General features: G+C 46.7%; 1 protein-coding gene and 2 non-coding genes across 3 annotated transcripts; all 3 read right to left on the bottom strand.

Moving 5' to 3' along the window:
- Nucleotides 1–4,995: 4,995 nt before the first annotated feature.
- Nucleotides 4,996–10,840, bottom strand: LOC149345998 (uncharacterized). Its single transcript, XM_089541233.1, has 2 exons — nucleotides 10,690–10,840; nucleotides 4,996–6,035 (listed from the first exon to the last, which is right to left on the bottom strand). Exons 1-2 carry the CDS (start codon nucleotides 10,838–10,840, stop codon nucleotides 4,996–4,998), a joined length of 1,191 nt encoding a protein of 396 aa, XP_089397359.1.
- A 194-nt stretch (nucleotides 10,841–11,034) lies between these two features.
- On the bottom strand, nucleotides 11,035–11,108 carry TRNAI-AAU (transfer RNA isoleucine (anticodon AAU)). The gene has a single exon. It is a non-coding gene; the product is annotated as a tRNA-Ile (tRNA).
- A 139-nt stretch (nucleotides 11,109–11,247) lies between these two features.
- On the bottom strand, nucleotides 11,248–11,321 carry TRNAI-AAU (transfer RNA isoleucine (anticodon AAU)). The gene has a single exon. It is a non-coding gene; the product is annotated as a tRNA-Ile (tRNA).
- Nucleotides 11,322–17,791: the final 6,470 nt, after the last annotated feature.

Raw genomic sequence — 17,791 nt, 5'->3', positions numbered from 1 at the left:
TCAAAAATCTGCACGCCAAAACCACTTGCTTTAGGAAGCCATAAATGCCTCCTGGTATGTAGTCAGTCGAGACAACGAGATTCGGTAGAGCTCGTCCCAAGCGCAACTGACAGACGGTACGGAGAAACTGGTCCTATGTTTCTCTGAGAAACACAAAACGACGGACGATTTGGCGCAGAAAAATGTGAGCAAGTCCAAGGCCTCCTGAACTGACTCGCCAAAAAAGGTTTGTCCTACTTGTCCTCTCCTAACAGGACCCCCACACATAAACCGCGAACACACGGTGCAACTTCTGAGCATTGACTCTCTAGCAGTGTAGTACTTGTGGTACGTATCAAATTTTGCTGATTAAGAATAAGTTGCAAGTAGTTGCTGTAGAAAATATTGACCAGTTCCACCCTTTCCATTTCCCAACTTTCTCCTGAAGTTCAGTCGGTTGACTTCTCCAGTATGGGTCACTGTCTCGATAGAATCCAAGTGGAGCTCCGAGGTAACTCACGGGGGTCGTCACAAAGCTAATACTGGCGAAAGTACCGGGGGTCACAGACCAGTCGCCATGCCAGAAATCCAAGCACTTTGCCCAGTTAACTGAGCTCCCGCTTGCAGCACAAAAATCTCTTGCAGTTTTTGCAACTTGTGTGATGTTGTAATCAGTACAAAAACCGCGACATCACCTGCATAAGCAAGCACTTTCACTACTGCTTGCTGTAGTTTGAAACCTCGTATTTGCTCGTGATTTATGATGCTGAAACAAAACGATTCTAAAAACAAACAAAATAGGAGGGGAGAGAGCGGGCAGCCCTGGCGTACTGAGCGCTGTACTTCAGTTCTCTCCCCCACGGACTTGTTTACTATCAGCCTGGTTGTGCAGGCATCGTAAGCCATGGCCACACCCTCTTTAATAACATTCCCGACATTAGCATGGTCTAGTATACAGAGAACATTATGGGGCACTTTATCGAATGCCTTCTCAAAATCAATCTGGAGCATTGCTACTCCATCTCCTGCAGCATCGCAACATTCTAGAATACTACGGGCGACGTGAATGTTGGTAAAAATAGATCTGTTTTAATTCCACATGTTTGGTGGTCTCCCACAATATCCTTTATCACGGTTTGTAGTCTTTTAGCTAGTACTTTCATCAAAATCTTATAATCAGCATTCGAGCTAGCAGGCCAGAACTGTTCACGGCACCAAGTTCATCCACACCACTCGTCCTTCCTTCATGCAAGCAGGGCACTTGGGCGACTGAAGTAAAAGTGGCGTTGCCTGCGCTACAAACAATAAAGTGCGCTGAGAGCAGGAAAACAAAAAAGTGGCCTGCGCAGGGATCGAACCTACGACCTTCGCGTTATTAGCACGACGCTCCAACCGACTGAGCTGGCAGGCCTTTTTTTTTCTTTATTACCGGCTTGCCAAAAACAAACAGCACACAATAAAAGAACTTCGCGTTGCTAAAAGCACTAGTTAATTTGTCTAGTGCACGATGGTTAAAAGAGTCTCAATGACGCCAGCTGCTCCAAGACAGGGAAATATTCAGGGGGAGCATTCTGTGCTCGGAAGACATCACGTAAATATTTCACAGCTTCTAGAAAGTACAGGCGAGCAGGGCCTACAATGTGTTCATGCCTTACATCCATTCGTGTTTTCCAAATGCTGTGCATACATATCAGCATTAGCATGTCCAAAGGCATGCCCCCAGGTTCGGCGCACGACAAGAAGCGAATCCCGAATGTTGTTATCGGTAGTTCCTTTTTCAAAGTTCGCTGAAGGATGTCCCACAAGAACACTGCGTCATGGCAATCAAGGAATATGTGTTCTACGGTTTCCGGTTTTTTACAGATAAGGCAGTTAACATTCCAAGGCACAAATAGCCTTTTGCTTTGCAGCCATGGCTTCACTGGTAGCGTGCCGGTATGAAGCTTAAAAAAAACGTCTTAGCCGCAGCTCGGAGAGGCATTCTTTTCACTCTATTTAAAACATCGCGCTCAGGACCCAAATTATACACAGCACGATACACAGGTACCGACAAATACATTTGGACGAGATCCTTATACAACCTCTTCCGTGTAACTGCAGCCAAATACTCATTCGAAAACCTCGCCTGGAGGATACGAAAAGACGCAACAACTTCACGCAAAAATGCGCCTTTACTGCGCTTGGTCTTGAAACTGTAGACACTATATACTCAGGCAGCGAATGACATAATCGCACTTGGATTACAGTTCTAAGAAAAACGTCACTTTGCACGAAGAAAAATCTGGTGACAATTTGCTTCAAAAATAAATGCAATAGCCCAAGACCCCCGTTCCTCACGGCACGAAACAGGTTGCATCGGCTTGTACGCTCCCATGTAGACGCCCATATGAACGTCGCAAATACTCTCTGCACTTTCTGCACAGACACTCTTGGCATCGACAGCGCTTGCAGAACATAAAATATTTTAGCCACCAGGAATACATTACACACTGTGGCTCGCGAAAAAACAGAAAAATTGTGTCCTCCCCATTTGCTGGTCTGGGACTTAGCACGCTGTGTTTCCTCGTCCCAATACTCTTTAGTATTCCGGTAGTGATTCAGCGGCACACCCAAGTACTTTCCCGGGGTTTTCGTGCATTGCATGTTACAGAAGTGTTCTGGCGTGTGTTGCCAGTCTCCATGCCATAAACCTAAACATTTTGACTAACTTATTGCGCCTCCAGTTACCCTGCAAAACAACACAGCTTCTTCGGCAACTGCACGCACACTGGCTTCGTGGGCACAAAACACAGCGATGTCGTTTGCATAGACTAAGGCCTTAACTTCGGCATCCAAAAACGTGTACCCTCGGATATTTGGCCTCGTAAGGAGCCTTAAGCAAAATGGCTCCAGATAAAGTGCAAATAAGAGGGGCGAGAGTGGACAGCCCTGTCGGGCAGGGCAGAAGACAGCACTGGTATGCTTTCACTCAAACCCCTGTTTATAACAAATTTTGGAGCGCACTCTTTATAAACCATTTTCACACCGTCAGTGATGACAGATCCGACGTTTACGTGCTCTAAAAGTGTAAACAGGATGTCATGCCCAACCCTATCGAAAGCCTAATTGCAACGTAGCCACGCGGTCTTGCATTGCATCACAACATTCCAGGACACTCCTTGCTGTGTGAATATTCGTAAAAATTGTCCTGCCTTTTATGCCACACGTCTGGTGTGGACCTACTAATGATGTAATGACGTTTTGTAGTCTTCTTGCTAGGAGCTTCATGTAAATTTTGTAGTCAACATTGGTTAAGCTTATAGGACGATAGTTTCCGACGCAGAGTAACCTAACCGGGTCCTCTGTTTTTGGAATTAGTATTATAGGAGACAGCCTGAAAGATGTAGGGGTGCCGTTGTGCTCATAGCATTCAGCTATCACGCGCTCAAGACAAACAGCCATTTCGGTCTTAAAGAACTTGTATATGGCGGCCCCAAGACCATCCGGCCCAGGCGACTTACTGGGACTTAATTCAGCTATGGCTATTTCAATTTCTGCCGAAGTTACGGGTCTCTCAAGCACCTGTTTTGCGTCGTCATCCACGACAGGCATGAGTGATAGAAAGTCGGTTGTGAAACTGTCAATATCATTTAATTTCTGTCTAAGCAAGGATCTGTAATACTCCAGGAATGCAAGCTCTACTAATGCCCTTTCAGTGGTTACTTCATTGCGATAACAAATCTTGTTTATCTCTTTTTTCACCGCGTACCTCTTTTCATCGCTCAACGCTCGTTTCGTGGGCGTTTCCCCTTGCCATAGCGTCTCGGCACGCGCCCTTATTATCGCGCCGCGGTACCTTTCCTCATCTATCACTTCCAGTTTACTTTTTGTTTCTTTTATTTCGTTTGTAAACATTCCCGGCTTAATGCTTTCTGCACTAAGCATGCAATATAGCTCGCTCTGAAGCTCTTTTTCTTGTCTTTCTTTAGTCGGACGCTCTACCTATGGCAGTAACTTTAAGGTCGCACTTAAATTGTTCCCACTCCTGTATAAAATTTTCAGATGTGTTCAGAAACACGTTAGTGAGGTGTTCCTTGGTTTCAGCAACACATCTTGAAGCAATTTGTCATTCAATTTCCATAAGCCCCAGTTGAATTTTGCGGATTTTTCATTCCTGCCAATGGTGACTATAACCAAAGAGTGGTCAGTAAAGCTGACGTGTTGCGTCTGGTAACTACAACAAATTGGCGCCAACACAATCGGAACGTATATCCGATCAAGTCTTGAGTGACAACGACCTTGAAAGTGCGTGTAATTTGCTTCGTCCCCAGGTGTCAGCACAATGCCAATCTCTTCTAGCTCATTTTCATTAACCATTTGTAAGAGCAATTCAGCACTTATGTCTTTAACGACTCGATTCGCTGTTCTGTCCTCCGCTCTGCAGACACAATTAAAGTCTCCAAGCAATAAAACACGCCTTTCGCAAGCCACGCACGATTCAACGAATTTAAAGAAAGATTCGCGTTCATTACATCTGTTCGGTGCGTGGACACATACAGCTTTCCATGGCATTCCAGAAAAAAACAAAATCCCAGTCAACAAGTCGTCCCGTTTCACACGTCATCGCGTATTTAACCGCAACAGCACTGCGGATTAAAATGATACAACCCCCCTACCTCTGCACAGCGTGACAAACGCACACATTATACCTATTGCGGAAAAGTTCGACCATGCGCTCAGCTTGTTCTTCACTTTCGATTTTTGTTTCTTGGACAGCCAACAGATCGACATCGTTTTCTAACAAAAGACGACTCAGCTGTTGTTGCCTTCTGCGCGCTGAAAGGCCTCGCACATTCAGCGTCGCCACGCGTAGTCTACTTTCGGGATTGACCGCCATCTAAAGCATGTAGAACTCGCCCAACATGGTACTCACGTGTCTATTACAATAAGTCATGGTGTCAGTCCGTCGCAAAAGCACACTCACTGGTCCCGATCGTTGACCGGGACGCCACTGCTGCGTTCGAAGCGGCGCCCCCGCTAAGTCGGAGGCGTTGCTGACCTAGTCCTGCGGTCTCGAGGCACATTAGGCTTCGATTTCAAGGAGAACCGACGAACTGGAAGGCTCTTTGCGGGAGGTTCTTCGTTTCCCGTCCCATCTTCGTTGGTCTTTTCGACGGTATCCTCATGTTTCCGCTTAGCAGGCATGCTTGAAGTAAGGGCCATCTCGGCGTCTTCGTTTTCGCGTACAGCGGCCTCCTTCGAGTTGGAAGGTTCGCTTGCCGTCAAATCGATTTCAGTCTCCTCCGCAGATGTCGATTCAGAGGCTTCAGGCGCAGTGCTCTGCCCGCAGGTTTTTCCGTTAAGCTTTTCCCCCGCCTTGTCGTTCTCACGGGGCGTATCTTTTTCAGTGTTTTCTTCACTGCCTTCTAGGGTGGCTTCTGCGGCGTCTAACGCATCCATCAGGTGTTCTGCCGCGTCATCCTTCCGGGCCGGGCCTGTAACGCTCGCGTACGTTCGCACGCACTGGCTCTCATAGTGGCCGTATCGACGACACAGACCGCAACGCGGCACAGGGCACTCTCGGCGTATGTGACCGGTTCCATGGCACCGAAGACACAAAGGCGCTCTGCCAGGGACTTGCACAAGTGCGACGTTCTCAGCGATACGCAGCTGATGTGGCAAATCCTCCATAGTGACGCCCACCTTGAGTTTTAGCGTGACTGCCCGCGTTGTGGAAGACTTGTCGACGCAGCCTTGCACCTTCCACTTGTCTCTGGCTACATTAGTCACTTTTCCAAATGGCGCCAACGCGGTCCGCACGTAATCGTCGTGCACACCGTGCAGCAGCCAAAACAGCTTCAGCCAGACGCCCTGGTTGCTGGGGTCAACTACCACACAACGGTGCTCCTTGACGTTGAACGCGTCGGCCTGCAGTATCTTCTGCTTGCCTTCTTCATCCTTGAATGTTACTGCCCAGAGGTGATTCATGCGATAAGCCTCTAGGGCGACCACATCCGGCAGCAGTGACAATCGCGCAAGAGCGTCACGAAAATGTTCTACGCGGTACTGCCTGGCATACTGCCCAGCACTTTGGCAGCAGCGGTGGCCGCGGAAACACACTGCTAAACCGTCGTCTGTACTATTGCAGAGCTCCTGCTGCACGAAGCAACGGCCGCACGTGGGAAGAAGTCTCTGCGCACGCCCCCTTCATACTGTGAAAGCCGCCCCGTCATCTGCTGTGGAATACGCCAACCGCAGCAGTGGCGCCAACGCCGTCGCCAGCACTGGATATAAGATCACCTCAAGGGATCAACAGCAGCGTTTGGCAGCAGCGGTGGCCGCGGAAACACACTGCTAAACCGTCGTCTGTACTATTGCAGAGCTCCTGCTGCACGCAAGCAACGGCCGCACGTGGGAAGAAGTCTCTGCGCACGCCCCCTTCACACTGTGAAAGCCGCCCCGTCATCTGCTCTGGAACACGCCCACCGCCGGAGTGGCGCCAACGCCGTCGCCAGCACTGGATATAAGATCACCTCAAGGGATCAACAGCAGCACTTTGGTAGCAGCGGTGGCCGCGGAAACACACTGCTAAACCGTCGTCTGTACTATTGCAGGTTGGTCGCCTTTGTGAACCAAATCTGATTTTGTTTAATTGCTGCAGCTGCTGCTGCTGCTGCTGCCAAAACTATCGCAATGTCTGGAACTTCTTTGTGCCCTGAATGTAAAGATAGTGCGTCAGAGTCTGGTGATGGCGTGCTTTGCACAGTTTGTAGCACTGTGTGTCACATGGGTAAATGCGCCGGAGTGTCTGAGGCTACTCTGAAATCAAAAGGCGATGTATATCGCAAAGCTTGGAGGTGTCAGCAATGCAGAGGATTGAAAGGTCGCCCACAACGAACTGAGAAAGCCGAAATCAACAGCGTAGAAGAACAACAGGGTATATTGCTCATTCTCAACGCAATCAATCAAAAATTTGATATCTTAATGCCATTAAAAGAAACAGTCGATGGCATTGAGGATGCCGTGCAGTTCATGTCTGATCAGATGTCTGACTTGCTTCGGCGCACTGAACAAAATGAACGAGAAATAAAAGAAATCAGGATTAGAGTGGACAGACTTGAGGCGAAAGAGAAAAGTGTGGAATCACTTGAAAGCCAGATTGATGAACTGGAATGGCGACATCGGCGAGCAAACTTAGAATTTCATGGAATTCAGGAAATGGACAGCGAAGATCTTTTGGGCAAACTGAACGCTATCGCCGAAAAACTTGAAGTGCCACTGCTTAGTAACCAAGATGTAGATGCACTCCATCGCTTGCCAGCAAGGCGCGATAAAATTCCGGGCGTTATCTGCCGGTTCGCTAGGCAAGGCGTCAGGGACATGTGGTGGATGAATCGAAAGAAACTGATCGCTGCTGGCGACGGAGTGCATGTGCTCGAAAACCTGACTAGAAGAAATCGGGAACTCTTGAAAACTGTCAAGGATTGGGCAAAAGTACACGATCACAAGTATGTGTGGCACACAAATGGCAAGCTATTGCTAAGGAAGTCTGATGGCATGTCAGCCATTCACATCACTAAAGCGTCTGAACTCGATCGGCTAACCTAAGGTTGTATTCGCATCGCATGGCTGGTACTGTACGTCATTCTACCACCCCGTACATTCTTCCGGGTGCGTTTAGAGGCCATATCGGCTCAACGTTTTCAAAGCACTTAAAATGTCTCCATATTAACGCTCGGTCAATAAGAAACAAGGAATCGCAGCTATCAGCTTTCCTTCAATGTTGCAATGATCCTTTGATGTCAATATGATTTCTGAAACCTGGTGTACGAGTGAAATAGACGTCCCTCGGTTAGACAGCTACCGGACTTTCTTTTTAAACCGTGTCTTTTACCGCGGTGGCGGTGTGTGTGTTTTGTTTGAGAATGCATGGCAACCCGAGTTACTACCCATGTTCACTATTTCTACATGTGATTATGAAATTTTGGCCACTCGTGTCGAAAATGTGATTTTTGTTGTTTGTTATCGGCCCCCTGAAGGTTGTACTTCGAATTTCTTTAGTTTTCTTGAATCATTTCTTTCTTATGCTAATGATAACTGTTTAAGGCTGCTGTTTGGTGGTGATATAAATATTAACTTATTAGCGCCAGATAGTCACACTAAAAATCTAGACCTTTTATTAAAAGTAAACGGATTTTGCAATGTAATTAATTCACCAACGCGAATTACACCTACCTGCTCGTCATTACTAGATGTGTTCATCACAAATTTTGAGACAATCTCAAAGCTGGGATTATTTTTTCTGATCTCAGTGACCACTTGCCCATATTCCTCTGTATAAAACACAGAAAAAATAAGTTCAAGAATTCAAAGCAGTGTTTTCAGGTTACAAACAGCGACAACCTCCTTAAATTCAGAGGCACGTCGACAAATGTCGATTGGACTAGTGTGCTTCACGAGACTGACCCGAACAAAGCGTACGAACATTTTTTAGACATCGTCAAGAGTTTACCAAGAAAGCTTTCCTGTAAGAACAACAAAGCGCAGTCATCACACCCGTAAACCATGGATCACACCTGACCTGAAAAATAAAATTAATAAGAAGCACAAACTCTATCACAAATTCATCAAATCAAAAGAGATCAATGGACTGCAGACTTTCAAAATATACCGAAACCGCCTGAAAAAAACTTGAGCGAGCAAAAAACGCTTACTACGCTAACCAGGTTCTGCAGGAGGTAAGACGGAGATAATATGGAAAAAATTAAGCAATCTTTTCGCTTTTAGTAATACTCGCAATGATATTAATGTTATCGAGCAAAATGGGGTTGAGATATCGGGAGAACAGTTAGTAAACAAATTCAACCAGCATTTCGTTAATCTTTCAATCCTGCCATACGTGCATAACGACCTTCGCAACATCCCTTTGAGCAGTGAAACAACATTTCTCGACGCTATTGAAGAACGTGAGGTACTGCATGTTTTCCAGGAGCTGAACAATACCACAAGTATAGACAGTGACGGGATGTAACTAAAACCCATCAAGTTTGCCCTTGAAGTCCTGCTTCCATGCCTCACACATCTTTTTAATTTGTGCATTTCTAATGCTATCTTTCCATCTAAAATGCAGATTGCACGTGTGTCTGTCATACACAAAAAAGGCGACAAAAATGACTTCGGCAATTATAAACCCATCTCTGTGCTACCAGTATTTTCTACACCACTTGAAAAGCTAATTCACAAACGTTTCGCAAAGTTCGAAGAGAAACAAATATAATAACTGACTCACAGTATGGATTTCGTAAGCACCGTTCTACAGAGTACGCATTACTAGCTCAAAAAGAGTACATATTAAAACACCTTGATCAAAATAAAATAGTCATCGGCATTTTTATAGACTTTACAAAAGCGTTTGATTTGTTGAATCATGCATTACTAATTCGCAAACTTGACCGCTACGGTTTCCGAGGTCACGCAGGATCTTTTGTACAGTCTTACTTGAGTAATCGCAGACAAGCTGTCAATAATAATGGCCATATATCGGAAATAGAATCACTTGACCGCGGTGTTCCCCAGGGAAGCATACTGGGTCCTTTTCTTTTAATATTTTTATTATTGATATTGTGCAAATCGCCCCTGCAAAATACATAATATATGCTGACGATACCAGTATATTTTTTTCAGGAACTCAAGTAGATACTTTAATAGATACATTGAATTCTACCCTCTCAAATTTATATGAATGGACAAAAAAATGGTTTACAGGTAAATGTCGCGAAAACAAAAGCAGTTATTTTTAGAGCAAAAAATAAGAAAGTTACACTTGTAAAAGACATTTGCTTCAATATGCTCATGTAGATATAGTACCTACATTTAAAACACTGGGCGTTGTATTTAATGAAAAAATGACTCGGGATGACCATGCCTATTTTATTGCCAGCAAACTGTCGCAAATTATTGGTTTAATTTGCAGATATCGCCAACTACTGCCAACAAGAGCATTGCTGGCCATATATCATTCATTCTTTAGTTCTCGCCTCAATTACTGCAATTTAGTGTGGGGAAAAACTTCGCAAGAAAACATCAATAAGCTACTCGTATTAAAGAAAAATTTTATCAGAATAGTTGAAAATGTTCCTAGAACATTCCATAAACAAGAACTTTTTATAAATACAAAATACTCCCGGTAACTAAATTGTACACATTTCGCCTCAGCCACGCACTGAAGCGCGAAATTATTAATCACACGTCCTTCCTTCATGAACTCTCCAACATTGAAGTAAGCTATAAAGTACACAACACAAGAAAAGTCGATCAGTGGCACATAAAACATACAGAACAACATATGGCTGTCAAACACTTGAAAACATATTACCGCGTCTACTAAATGCTCTTTGTGTCAATGACATTGACCTAAAACCACCTCACACAGAAAGCTTTTAGAATATTCTTCATTTACAGATACTGCATTGAATCTGTGAACCGAATTGACTGTATTGCACTCTTCATTGCTTTGTTTGTCATTTTGTTTTTCTTGCAGGAAGTACCTGTCGCGATTTTTTGTTTGCAATATTGTACTTAGTTTTGAAAGTGTGCTACGGTTTTGCTGCCAAAGTTCGCAGCTGGGTGTCCATGGCCAAGTCAAGCGGTCCAAGAGGCCGCTTTTACTATGGGCACCCTGTCACCATGTATACTGTGGTGGTAAATAAATAAGTAAATAAATAAATAAATCGATGTCGCCATGCAAAAAAAGAACAGTGTTCAAAACAGTCGAACCTGTGGGCAGATGCGGCAGAACCAGCTGGTAATCCTCATTCGGCTTTTCCGTACTCCTGATACCACGGCTCGGCTGAGCCGCTGAAACAGCTCCTTGGGAGCCCATGATGCGCACGTCCGTCATGCTCGGTGGCCGGAAGTCGAATCCTGAGAGCAGGCCAGAACTGTTCACGGCACCAAGTTCATCCACACCACTCGTCCTTCCTTCATGCAAGCAGGGCACTTGGGCGACTGAAGTAAAAGTGGCGTTGCCTGCGCTACAAACAATAAAGTGCGCTTAGAGCAGGAAAACAAAAAAAGTGGCCTGCGCAGGGATCGAACCTACGCCCTTCGCGTTATTAGCACGACGCTCTAACCGACTGAGCTAGCGGGCCAGAACTGTTCATGGCACCAAGTTCATCCACACCACGCGTTCTTCCTTCATGCAAGCAGGGCACTTGGGCGACTGAAGTAAAAGTGGCGTTGCCTGCGCTACAAACAATGAAGTGCGCTGAGAGCACGAAAACAAAAAAGTGGTCTGCGCAGGGATCGAACCTACGACCTTCGCGTTATTAGCACGACGCTCTAACCGACTGAGCTAGCAGGCCAGAACTGTTCACGGCACCAAGTTCATCCACACCACTCGTTCTTCCTTCATGCAAGCAGGGCACTTGGGCGACTGAAGTAAAAGTGGCGTTGCCTGCGCTACAAACAATGAAGTGCGGAAGAAAAGGTCAAGCTGCTTATGCGAGGAGTTAAAGAACAACTCTTTGCCGGCCTCATCTGTAACCCCCCAAAAACCGTCGCGGAATTCGTAGAAGAGGCATCCACGATTGAAAAAACACTTGATGCCCGAGGCCGCCAGTACGACCGCCAGCAGCGCGTTTTTTCAGCAAACTGCCTGGACACCGCTAACAACGATAACCTGCGGGAGGTTATCCGTCAAGTTGTGCGAGAGGAGCTGCGACGGTTGCTGCCAACAGGAACGCAGCCGCAGCTTTCATCGCTCACTGACGTCGTCCGGGACGAGGTTCAACAGGCCTTGGGTGTGACGCCGACACCCACGCAGCCTCTGCAGCCCCCAGCAATGACTTACGCCGCAGCTGTGCGCCGTCCTGCACTTCGACGACGGGACCCAAGCCCCTATCGCCCTCAACCAGCTGCGTTGGACCGCCGCCCTCTCGCCCCAATCCGCCCGTCCTACGAGCGTCGCACACAGCCGAGGAAATGCGACGAGTGGAGAACTCCCGACCAGCGCCGCCCACTATGCTTCCACTGTGGCGAAGCCGGTCATATCCTCCGGCACTGCCCATACAGAAGACTGGGCATCCGAGGGTTCTCTTACGATGCCCCACGACCCCGACCCGGCCAGCGACCAGCCGAAATCGAGGAGTTCTTGCGTCGGGAAGAATACTCATCGCCGAGCCGCCTATCACGTTCCCCGTCGCCATCGTCCCCGCGCTTTGTATCTCCTAGCCGAGGTTACGCCATGCATACTTTTCGACCGGGGGGCCATGCAACGGATAATCTCCGTGAAGACGACGTAGAGGAAGTGCCCGGTGTGTGCGCGCTTGCCGCTCGGTGCTAGCTGTGATCTGTGCCCTGTGCTCCGGTCGTCCTTGTGCCGACATAGACTTTGGGTCACGTGACATCTTTGGTGGAGGTGCGGGGTAGTAATCGTTGTTCCTCGCAGGAAGAAGTAGCGGCAGTATTAGGGAGCCGAGAGAACTGCTGTGGAATTCGGCGGCTTTTAACCTGTTCGAAATGACGGCATTCTTTTATGATTGCGTCCACGGTTGTGCAGTCTTTGCAAACCAGTAAGTTAAAAGCATCATCCGCAATCCCTTTCAGAATATGGCTCACTTTGTCGGACTCGGTCATGGCGGCGTCGACCTTGTGGCAAAGCCCCAATACATCTTGGATATATGCCACATAGCTTTCGGTTGACGACTGGGCGCGCGACGCGAGCTGCTTCTTCGCGGAGAGCTTCCGGTCATCGGGTCTGTCAAACAAAGTACGGAGCTTTTCTTTAAAGGTGTCGCAGCTCGTCAGTTCTTTTTCGTGGGTTTCGTACCAGACCCGGGCCGTGCCACTAAGATAGAAAATGGCATTCGCCAGCATCACGGTGGGATCCCACCGGTTATAGGTGCTCACTCGTTCATATAGGCTGAGCCAGTCGTCGACATCGGTGCCGTCGTTCCCAAAAAAGGTACCGGGGTCACGGGGAGGAGCCATGACCACGAAGGGAGTGGTTCGTGACTCGCCGGGTGGAGCCATGATGGTAGTAGCCCCGGCCTAACGACCGCTTCGGAGCTGCGTGGCGTGGAGATCGTCTACCTGGCACGTCCACCAAAGATGTTACGTGGCCCAAAGTCTATGTCGGCACAAGGACGACCGGAGCACAGAGCACAGATCACAGCTAGCCCCGAGCGGAAAGTTATCAATGCGGAAGTTACTAAAATGTTCGCGAAAAACATTATCGAACCCTCACACAGTCCCTGGGCCTCACCTGTCGTACTTGTGAAGAAAAAGGATGGCTCCTGGCGTTTTGGCATTGATTATCAGCACTTGAATAAGATCACTAAAAAGGACGTGTACCCCCTGCAGTGTATCGATGACGCCCTTGACTGCCTTCATGGTGCCAAATTTTTCTTATCCATAGATCTTCGCTCCGGCTACTGGCAAATTGCTGTAGACGACCAGGACCGTGAAAAGACCGCTTTTGTGACACCTGATGGGCTTTACCAATTCAAAGTTATGCCTTTCGGATTATGTAATGCGCCAGCCACATTCGAGCGCATGATGGATACCCTTTTGCACGGCTTTAAGTGGTCCACCTGCCTGTGCTACCTCGATGACGTCATTGTCTTTTCGCCCACGTTTTCCACTCACTGACCTTTCCCAGATCCTTTCCCGCTTTCGTCATGCCGGCCTGCAGCTCAACTCGTCTAAGTGCCGTTTCGCGCGCCGCCATCTCACCATCTTGGGTCATGTCGTCGACAATACGGGGGTCCACCCTGACCCTGAGAAGATCCGAACCGTCAAAGACTTTCCCCAGCCACGTTCTTCTAACGACGTCCGAAGCTTCATGGGGCTCTGCTCCTACTTTCGTCGATTCGTTCAAGGCTTCGCCGACATCGCCCGCCCCCTAACCAACCTTCTGAAGAAAGGCACCACCTTCATCTGGGGACCCGACCAGGCACAAGCGTTTTCCAACCTGATATCGAAGCTTACTACCGCGAATCAGCGAATCGCAAATTACTTAGGTCTTCTCCATTAACTCTTATCCCCAACTGTTTCCATTTCTGGCCTCGGAATACCTCCTGTAAGCAGGCGATGAATTGCATTGGCGAGATTGTGTCTCGCTGCTTTCCATCTTTCTTTATTGCAATTATATTGCTGACTTTATGGAGGACTATGGTAGCTGTGCAATTGTTTTAAGTATCATCCAAAATTTTCAGATGACACCCTTCTACACCCTGATTGCGCAATGCCTGCATGAGAGCTGAAGTTTCCACCGAGTCAAATGCTTTCTCGTAATGAATGAAGGCTATATATTTGGGTTGCTTATATTCTGCGCATTCCTGCAAAACCTTAATGCCAGCGTGAAAATGATCTATTGCCGAGTATTCTTTACGAAAGCCTGCCTGATCATTTGTTTCATTGAAGTCCAAGGTTGACTTTACTCTTTTAGCGATTACCTTAGTAAACACCTTGTAGGCAACGGACAATAAGATGATCGGCGTGGAATTGTTCAATTCCTTCACGTCTTGTTTCTTATGAATTAAGATAATTTTAGCATTCTTCCAAGCTCCTGGTACACTCGAGGTCACAAGGCATTGTGTATACAGGGTGGCTAGTTTTTCTAGGACAATCTCTCCTTCTTCCTTCAACAAATCTGCTGTTACCTTATCCTCACTAGGTGCTCTGCCCCTTTGCATTCCTCCTAAGGCTTTCTTTACTTCCTCCTTTGTTACTGGCTCGATGTCCCATTGCCGTGCTCGACTGCATCTCTCAGTAACGTTCTGATTACATTCGCTGCTGTATATATTTGTGCAGAAATTTTCGGCTTCTTTAAATATCTTATCCGTATTACTAATGACATTGCCCGCTTTGTCTCTTAGCGCATACATCAGGGTTTTGCCTATGCCCAGCTTTCTCGTCACTGCTTTTCGGCTACCTCTGTTCTTGAGAGCATGCTCGATTTTCTCCATTGTAAACTTCCTTATGTTGGCTACCTTGAGCTTATTTATTATGTTTGACACCTCCGCTTGTTCTATTCTCCCTGTGGAGTTAAACGCCCTCATGATTTGGCGTTTATTAATCTGATCTTTAGTCTTCTGAGATTGCTTACCGGTATCCTGTCGAACCATCATACCACCAACTTCTGCGGCGCACTCCGTAAGGATAGCTGTGAGATTATCGTTAATTGTTTCAACATAGCAGTCGTCTTCTTCAGTTAATGCGGAAAATCTATTCTGCAGCGAAATCCTGAATTCCTCTACTTTCCCTCTTAACGCTAACTCGTTAATAGCCTTCCACTTTAAAGGTTCACTGAAGAGGGATCTGAACTCGTCTTTTTGTCGCGGGAAATCAATCTACACGTTCTGAGCATTCTTAGAAACGTCGATTTATTGACCTGTGTGGCCGATTTCTCTAATTAATACGAATTAATATCCGGCTCCCGCCTTTTTTTTTTAATTCTCCCTCGTACGGTGGGCGGAGTCGACCAACGCGCGGAGGGCCTTTCACCCAGTCCCGTGGCGGCTTGCCGCTCTGCCATCGGCGGAGTAATCCGCAGAAGCAAATAGTCCGCGCGCATGTTTATTTCTGCGGGCTTATTTTGCGGCTATATTATCTGCGAATGAAACTATTTATTCACGGAAACCTAAAAAAAACATAAATCGAAAGCAAAGCCTCCACGGAGCTGACTGAAAAGCACTCCACGCGTTGGTCGACTCCGCCCACCGTACGAGGGAGAATTCAAAAATAATGGCGGTAGCCGAACGTTAATTCGATTTAATTAGAAAAATCGGCCACACAAGGCAATAAGTCGACGTTTCTAAGAATACTCGGATCGTGTAGATTGAGTTCCCGCGGCAAAAAGGCGAGTTCAGATTCCTCTTCAGTGCACATTTAATACTTTCCTCCGTTCCTTCTTCAAATCTAAGCTAATATGATACCTTACCATTTTGTAGCCGCTACAACGGACCTTTCCGAGGACCCCCACATCCTCTACAATGCCATTGTGAGCGCACAGTATAGTCTATTTCATTTTTAGTCTCACCATTCAGGCAGTTCCACGTCCACTTCCTGTTTTCTCGTTAGCAGAAGAAGGTATTCATGATCCGTAAATTATTTCTATCTGAAAACTCTGCTGATAGCTCTCCTCTGCTATTCCTGGAACCCATGCCATAGTCACCTACCGCCTGGTCTCCAACCTGCTGACAAAACTGCAATTTTCATTTTACGATCACCGATGAACTGTGGCCGTTGAATTTGCGAAGTTCTAAGTGGCATGCGTCCCAAGTGGAGGCTGCTGTAACTGCGTCCATCTGAACGAGCTACTACGCGCTGTATCCGTATCAGTAGATAGTAGTAGCAGAAGTATCAGTAGATACCTCGATAATTGTACATTGGCTCCCTGAAGAAGGAACGCCTGATTTTATCTCATGACATCATTGATATAGCATGCGAGTTCACAGTTAGAGAGGACTTTGCGCTGAGCTGTGCTTATCTCTGCTTTTGATGGATTCATAGCAGCAAGATCCCTTTGCTTGAAATGCTGGACTCAGCCGTGACACGACTGGCACATGTAAAAAATTATGTTCAGTTCTGCTTGAGCCTGGTAAGTTTAGCGCCAGATGTAGTTGTGTAATTTACGTTTAATTTTTTTCTCCGGTTCTGATTGTTGTGAGCACATATGTAGTGCGAGGATCATCGCTCGAGGATCTTTTTGATTGGTCTTGTCACTCTCTGTTTTCACGATGTGGTTTTGTTCAGGGGACTTTTCTTTCTTTTCAGCTTGTGTTTAGATTTCACTATGTACGTGTATGACGCGTGCGACGTTCGGAACCTGTGTATCCTGGCATTCATTTTTCGACAAATAGAACCATTCGAGTAAAGGCAAACCATCCATAAAGACAAAATTAAAATGTCTGGGTATGTTTCATTCTGTCAAATCCATGGCCCATTTTCATTGGTGTGACTAGATTTGTGATTCCAATATCGTTCACTTGAGTTGACCCGCCACGAGGCATTTAGGGCCGGACGCAGGCCAGTATGTGTAAGTCCTCACAAGACCCACTTAGCAAAATAGCTGTTATGCAATTGTGTATCTGACCGCTCAGAATGTGCCATTTGCAAAACGAGACAAAAGTTGGCATGTTCACGTGGTTCTTGAAGTAGGCGCTTTTGTGGACGGGAGAAAGCGTGCCTCGGCAGCTACCGCTATCGCATGCACTCACCACTTCGCACACGTGAGAACTCTTTCATGATTCATTATCATCATCAGCCTCAGCATGCCCACTGCAGAGCTAAGGCCTCTCCCATGTATCTCCAATTAACCCTGTCCTTTCCCAGCTGCGGCGACCGTAACCTCGCAAACGTCTTAATCTCATCAGCACAAATAACGTTCTGCCATGCCCTAATGCCCTTGCCTTCTCTTGGAATCAATTCAGAAGGCCTTCTTGCCTTCGCGTTACAAGCCCTGCCCAAGCACATTAACTCAATTTATTTATTTATTTATTTATTTATTTATTTATTTAACACGTTTTTCAGCTCAGTTTTTTCTGCTGAGGACAGCAATAGCCCTGCCGATTTTCGCCTTGCCTTGAACTGTACGGAACTCATGGAGAACATTGAATTTGATCAGCGAGGAATTGTGTCGCTCTTAGAACGCTTAAAAGATAACAGTGCCACCGGTCCGGACGGCTTACCCACGATCCTGCTCTCTTCTTGCGCTTTTGCGTTGTCAAGGTACCTTCAAATTCTTTTCACAAAGTCATTACAGGAAGGCTCCTTGCCTGATGAATGGAGGCTTGCTAATGTTGTACCTATACATAAATCGGGACCTAGG

Source organism: Amblyomma mixtum, chromosome 4, assembly GCF_055824585.1.
Source record: "Amblyomma mixtum isolate Tamu chromosome 4, ASM5582458v1, whole genome shotgun sequence".
NCBI classification, from domain to species: Eukaryota; Metazoa; Arthropoda; class Arachnida; order Ixodida; family Ixodidae; genus Amblyomma; species Amblyomma mixtum.
The sequence above is the reverse complement of the archived record's forward strand: the minus strand, read 5'-3'. Positions and strand labels throughout refer to the sequence as shown.

Bases quoted from the DNA above. Each gene is read 5' to 3' on its own strand.
- LOC149345998 (XM_089541233.1), bottom strand. From the start codon at position 10,840: ATGGGCTCCCAAGGAGCTGTTTCAGCGGCTCAGCCGAGCCGTGGTATC. The intron at 6,036-10,689 runs ATTTATTTATTT...GTGCTGGGCAGT, and splicing joins TTTTTTGCATGGCGACATCG to ATGCCAGGCAGTACCGCGTA.